The sequence below is a fragment of the Dermochelys coriacea genome, chromosome 14 (genome assembly GCF_009764565.3).
Source record: "Dermochelys coriacea isolate rDerCor1 chromosome 14, rDerCor1.pri.v4, whole genome shotgun sequence".
NCBI classification, from domain to species: Eukaryota; Metazoa; Chordata; order Testudines; family Dermochelyidae; genus Dermochelys; species Dermochelys coriacea.
Window position 1 is genome coordinate 13,364,685 of NC_050081.1, and position 6,148 is coordinate 13,370,832.

General features: G+C 67.2%; 1 protein-coding gene across 1 annotated transcript in view; it reads left to right on the plus strand.

Annotated features, from left to right (window-relative positions):
• Positions 1-1,095: 1,095 nt before the first annotated feature.
• ANKRD40 (ankyrin repeat domain 40) overlaps positions 1,096-6,148 on the plus strand; it is a 42,159-nt gene continuing 37,106 nt past the window's right edge. The window contains exon 1 of the mRNA XM_038372105.2: positions 1,096-1,398. Within this exon, the coding sequence (XP_038228033.1) occupies positions 1,265-1,398 (134 nt within the window). The 5' untranslated portion in view covers positions 1,096-1,264. The remainder of the gene's footprint in view (positions 1,399-6,148) is intronic.

Below are 6,148 nucleotides of genomic sequence, written 5' to 3' on the forward strand. Positions count from 1 at the left end.
CGTGTAGCTCACGAAAGCTTATGCTCTAATAAATTTGTTAGTCTCTAAGGTGCCACAAGTACTCCTTTTCTTTTTGCGAATACAGACTAACACGGCTGCTACTCTGAAACCTGTCAATATATTTTTACTAATAAAGCTGTTGATTATTCGGGGCCCACTCACGTAAGCCTTCCACACACAGAATCCCCCTTGATGTCAATGGGAGTAACACAGAGGGAGACCTTTTAGAATAGGGCCTTCTGTCCTTTGTTCCTTTTGGATGGAGCAGTAATTCTGCCCTCATCTTTATGGATTTTCCAGGCCCATATATGTTCAGATTTCTTGCGTTTTGAGAGCGCCCCAGAAAGTATTTGATGTTAGGAATTAACATTTATTCCCACTATTGCCTTAAATTTTAAACTTCATTTTGTGTACATGGGGTATCGAATTATGTCGGAAACATTGAGGGCCATCCGCTCAGCTGTCTGAAACGGTCTGACAAAGTGTTGGAACTGTGGAATTGAATCACTGGGCCAACGTGAAAGTCAAATTTTAATGCACAAGCCTGTGAGCCAGACTTAACAGATACACGTGGCAATGAAGTTCACTGCAAGGGGTACAGGAGTAGGTGACCAGGGTTCTGTTTCTAGACTGACTTGTTGTGTGGCCTTGGAAAAGTCACTCAACATTGAGATAATCAGAAGGTGAATAAAAAGAGCCTAAAGCTTTATTAATTATTATTAATTAAGGCAGGGGAGGGATAGTTCCCTGGTTTGAGCATTGGCCTGCTAAACCCAAGGTTGTGAGTTCAAATCCTTGAGGGGGCCATTGAGGATCTGGGGCAAAAATGGGGGATTGGCCCTGCCCTGAGCAGGGGGTTGGACTGGATGACCTCCTGAGGTCCCTGGTATCCTATGACGATTATTATTTAAAAGCTCATGATTTTAAGCCCAGCTCGTCATTCTGTTTTGGGGGCTGGGGAGCCGACTTCTGAACACTTGCTAAGGGGTTGGCAACCCAAAGGGTGGGCGCTGCAAACTGCCGCCTGAACAGGGAGCCTCAGCACCAGCCCGGGCGTGGGGACGGCGGGGGATCACCGCGTCCCTCCCCACAGCCAGGCGCGGGGCTGCTCTGGCGGCCCGAGGGCCTGTGACGGGCTAGGAACCAAAGGGCCGGGCGCGGGGTGTCACGGAGAATAGGGGCCCTGCGAGGCGCGCTCCGCAGCGGCTGGCGGCCAGGCCGCTCCCGGGGGGCGGGAAGGGCCCTGGGCCCGGGCGGGAGGGCGATGAGCGGCCGCCTGGAGGAGCGGGAGCTGCAGGAGAGGCTGCGGGAAGCGGCCGCTCTGGGGGACCTGGAGGAGGTGCGGCGCCTGCTGCGGAGCGGGGCGGACGTCAACTCCCCCAACGAGATCAACGGCTGGTACGTGCCCGTCCCCCCCCCGCCTGTTCCAGTCTCCCCCCCCCCGGAGCTATAACCACCTGCGCCCCCCCCGGCTGTTCCAGTCTCCTCCCCCCCCGGAGCTATAACCACCTGCGCGCCCCCCGCCTGTTCCAGTCTCCTCCCCCCCCCGGAGCTATAACCACCTGCGCCCCCCCCGGCTGTTCCAGTCTCCTCCCCCCCCGGAGCTATAACCACCTGCGCCCCCCCGGCTGTTCCAGTCTCCTCCCCCCCCGGAGCTATAACCACCTGCGCCCCCCCCGCCTGTTCCAGTCTCCCCCCCCGGGCTGCTATAACCACCTGCGCGCCCCCCCCGCCTGTTCCAGTCTCCTCCCCCCCCGGAGCTATAACCACCTGCGCCCCCCCCGGCTGTTCCAGTCTCCTGCACCCCCCCCCCGGAGCTATAACCACCTGCGCCCCCCCCCGGCTGTTCCAGTCTCCCCCCCCCCGGAGCTATAACCACCTGCGCCCCCCCCGCCTGTTCCAGTCTCCCCCCCCCCGGAGCTATAACCACCTGCGCCCCCCCCGCCTGTTCCAGTCTCCTCCCCCCCCGGAGCTATAACCACCTGCGCCCCCCCCGCCTGTTACAGTCTCCTGCACCCCCCCCCCCGGAGCTATAACCACCTGCGCCCCCCCCGCCTGTTACAGTCTCCCCCCCCGGAGCTATAACCACCTGCGCCCCCCCCGCCTGTTCCAGTCTCCTCCCCCCCGGAGCTATAACCACCTGCGCCCCCCCCGGCTGTTCCAGTCTCCCCCCCCCGGAGCTATAACCACCTGCGCCCCCCCCCGGCTGTTCCAGTCTCCTCCCCCCCCCGGAGCTATAACCACCTGCGCCCCCCCCGGCTGTTACAGTCTCCTGCACCCCCCCCGGAGCTATAACCACCTGCGCGCCCCCCCCGGCTGTTCCAGTCTCCTCCCCCCCGGGCTGCTATAACCACCTGCGCCCCCCCCGGCTGTTCCAGTCTCCTGCACCCCCCCCCGGAGCTATAACCACCTGCGCGCCCCCCCCGGCTGTTCCAGTCTCCTCCCCCCCCGGAGCTATAACCACCTGCGCCCCCCCCGCCTGTTCCAGTCTCCTCCCCCCCCGGAGCTATAACCACCTGCGCCCCCCCCGCCTGTTCCAGTCTCCCCCCCCGGAGCTATAACCACCTGCGCCCCCCCCGGCTGTTACAGTCTCCTGCACCCCCCCCGGAGCTATAACCACCTGCGCCCCCCCGGCTGTTCCAGTCTCCTCCCCCCCCGGAGCTATAACCACCTGCGCCCCCCCCGCCTGTTCCAGTCTCCCCCCCCCCGGAGCTATAACCACCTGCGCCCCCCCCGGCTGTTCCAGTCTCCCCCCCCCGGAGCTATAACCACCTGCGCCCCCCCCCGGCTGTTCCAGTCTCCTGCACCCCCCCCCGGAGCTATAACCACCTGCGCGCCCCCCCCGGCTGTTCCAGTCTCCCCCCCCCGGGCTGCTATAACCACCTGCGCGCCCCCCCCCGCCTGTTCCAGTCTCCTCCCCCCCCGGAGCTATAACCACCTGCGCCCCCCCCCGCCTGTTCCAGTCTCCTCCCCCCCCGGAGCTATAACCACCTGCGCCCCCCCCGGCTGTTCCAGTCTCCCCCCCCCGGAGCTATAACCACCTGCGCCCCCCCGCCTGTTCCAGTCTCCTGCACCCGCCCCCGGAGCTATAACCACCTGCGCCCCCCCCCCGGCTGTTCCAGTCTCCCCCCCCCGGAGCTATAACCACCTGCGCCCCCCCCGGCTGTTCCAGTCTCCTGCACCCCCCCCCGGAGCTATAACCACCTGCGCCCCCCCCCGGCTGTTCCAGTCTCCTCCCCCCCCGGAGCTATAACCACCTGCGCCCCCCCCCCGCCTGTTACAGTCTCCTCCCCCCCCGGAGCTATAACCACCTGCGCGCCCCCCCCGGCTGTTACAATCTCCTGCACCCCCCCCCGGAGCTATAACCACCTGCGCCCCCCCCGGCTGTTCCAGTCTCCTCCCCCCCCGGAGCTATAACCACCTGCGCCCCCCCCGCCTGTTCCAGTCTCCTCCCCCCCCGGAGCTATAACCACCTGCGCCCCCCCCGGCTGTTCCAGTCTCCTGCACCCCCCCCGGAGCTATAACCACCTGCGCCCCCCCCGCCTGTTCCAGTCTCCTCCCCCCCCGGAGCTATAACCACCTGCGCCCCCCCCGGCTGTTCCAGTCTCCTCCCCCCCCCGGAGCTATAACCACCTGCGCCCCCCCCCGGCTGTTCCAGTCTCCCCCCCCCCGGAGCTATAACCACCTGCGCCCCCCCCGGCTGTTCCAGTCTCCTCCCCCCCCGGAGCTATAACCACCTGCGCCCCCCCCGGCTGTTCCAGTCTCCTGCACCCCCCCCGGAGCTATAACCACCTGCGCCCCCCCCGGCTGTTCCAGTCTCCTGCACCCCCCCCGGAGCTATAACCACCTGCGCCCCCCCCGGCTGTTCCAGTCTCCCCCCCCCCGGAGCTATAACCACCTGCGCCCCCCCCGGCTGTTCCAGTCTCCTCCCCCCCCGGAGCTATAACCACCTGCGCCCCCCCCGGCTGTTCCAGTCTCCTCCCCCCCCGGAGCTATAACCACCTGCGCCCCCCCCCGGCTGTTCCAGTCTCCTCCCCCCCCCGGAGCTATAACCACCTGCGCCCCCCCGGCTGTTCCAGTCTCCCCCCCCCCCGGAGCTATAACCACCTGCGCCCCCCCCCGCCTGTTCCAGTCTCCCCCCCCCGGAGCTATAACCACCTGCGCCCCCCCCGCCTGTTACAGTCTCCTGCACCCCCCCCCGGAGCTATAACCACCTGCGCCCCCCCCGGCTGTTCCAGTCTCCTCCCCCCCCGGAGCTATAACCACCTGCGCCCCCCCCGGCTGTTCCAGTCTCCTGCACCCCCCCCCCGGAGCTATAACCACCTGCGCCCCCCCCGGCTGTTCCAGTCTCCTGCACCCCCGGAGCTATAACCACCTGCGCCCCCCCCGGCTGTTCCAGTCTCCCCCCCCCGGAGCTATAACCACCTGCGCCCCCCCCCGGCTGTTCCAGTCTCCTGCACCCCCCCCGGAGCTATAACCACCTGCGCCCCCCCCGCCTGTTCCAGTCTCCTCCCCCCCCCGGAGCTATAACCACCTGCGCCCCCCCCGCCTGTTCCAGTCTCCCCCCCCCGGAGCTATAACCACCTGCGCCCCCCCCGCCTGTTCCAGTCTCCTGCACCCCCCCGGAGCTATAACCACCTGCGCCCCCCCCCGCCTGTTCCAGTCTCCTGCACCCCCCCCCGGAGCTATAACCACCTGCGCCCCCCCCGGCTGTTCCAGTCTCCCCCCCCCCGGAGCTATAACCACCTGCGCCCCCCCCGGCTGTTCCAGTCTCCTCCCCCCCCGGAGCTATAACCACCTGCGCCCCCCCCGGCTGTTCCAGTCTCCTCCCCCCCCGGAGCTATAACCACCTGCGCCCCCCCCGCCTGTTCCAGTCTCCTGCACCCCCCCCGGAGCTATAACCACCTGCGCCCCCCCCGGCTGTTCCAGTCTCCCCCCCCCCGGAGGCTATAACCACCTGCGCCCCCCCGGCTGTTCCAGTCTCCCCCCCCCCCGGAGCTATAACCACCTGCGCCCCCCCCGCCTGTTCCAGTCTCCTCCCCCCCCGGAGCTATAACCACCTGCGCCCCCCCCGCTGTTACAGTCTCCCCCCCCCGGAGCTATAACCACCTGCGCCCCCCCCGGCTGTTACAGTCTCCTGCACCCCCCCCCGGAGCTATAACCACCTGCGCCCCCCCCGGCTGTTCCAGTCTCCTCCCCCCCCGGAGCTATAACCACCTGCGCCCCCCCGCCTGTTCCAGTCTCCCTCCCCCCCGGAGCTATAACCACCTGCGCCCCCCCCCGCCTGTTCCAGTCTCCTGCACCCCCCCCGGAGCTATAACCACCTGCGCCCCCCCCGGCTGTTCCAGTCTCCTGCACCCCCCCCCGGAGCTATACCACCTGCGCCCCCCCGGCTGTTTCCAGTCTCCCCCCCCCGGAGCTATAACCACCTGCGCCCCCCAAGGCTGTTACAGTGTCCTGCACCCCCCCCCGGAGCTATAACCACCTGCGCCCCCCCCGCCTGTTCCAGTCTCCCCCCCCCGGGCTGCTATAACCACCTGCGCGCCCCCCCCCGGCTGTTCCAGTCTCCTGCACCCCCCCCCCGGAGCTATAACCACCTGCGCGCCCCCCCCGCCTGTTCCAGTCTCCTCCCCCCCCGGAGCTATAACCAACCTGCGCCCCCCCCGCCTGTTCAGTCTCCTCCCACCCCCGGAGCTATAACCACCTGCGCCCCCCCCGCCTGTTCCAGTCTCCTCCCCCCCGGAGCTATAACCACCTGCGCCCCCCCGCCTGTTCCCGTTCCTGCACCCCCCCCCGGAGCTATACCACCTGCGCCCCCCCCGCCTGTTCCAGTCTCCTCCCCCCCCCGGAGCTATAACCACCTGCGCCCCCCCGCCTGTTCCAGTCTCCTCCCCCCCCGGAGCTATAACCACCTGCGCCCCCCCCCCGGCTGTTACAGTCTCCTGCCCCCCCCCGGAGCTATAACCACCTGCGCGCCCCCCCCCGGCTGTTCCAGTCTCTCCTCCCCCCCCGAGCTATAACCACCTGCGCCCCCCCCGCTGTTCCAGTCTCCTCCCCCCCCGGAGCTATACCACCTGCGCCCCCCCCGGCTGTTCCAGTCTCCTCCCCCCCCGGAGCTATAACCACCTTCGCCCCCCCCGCTGTTCCA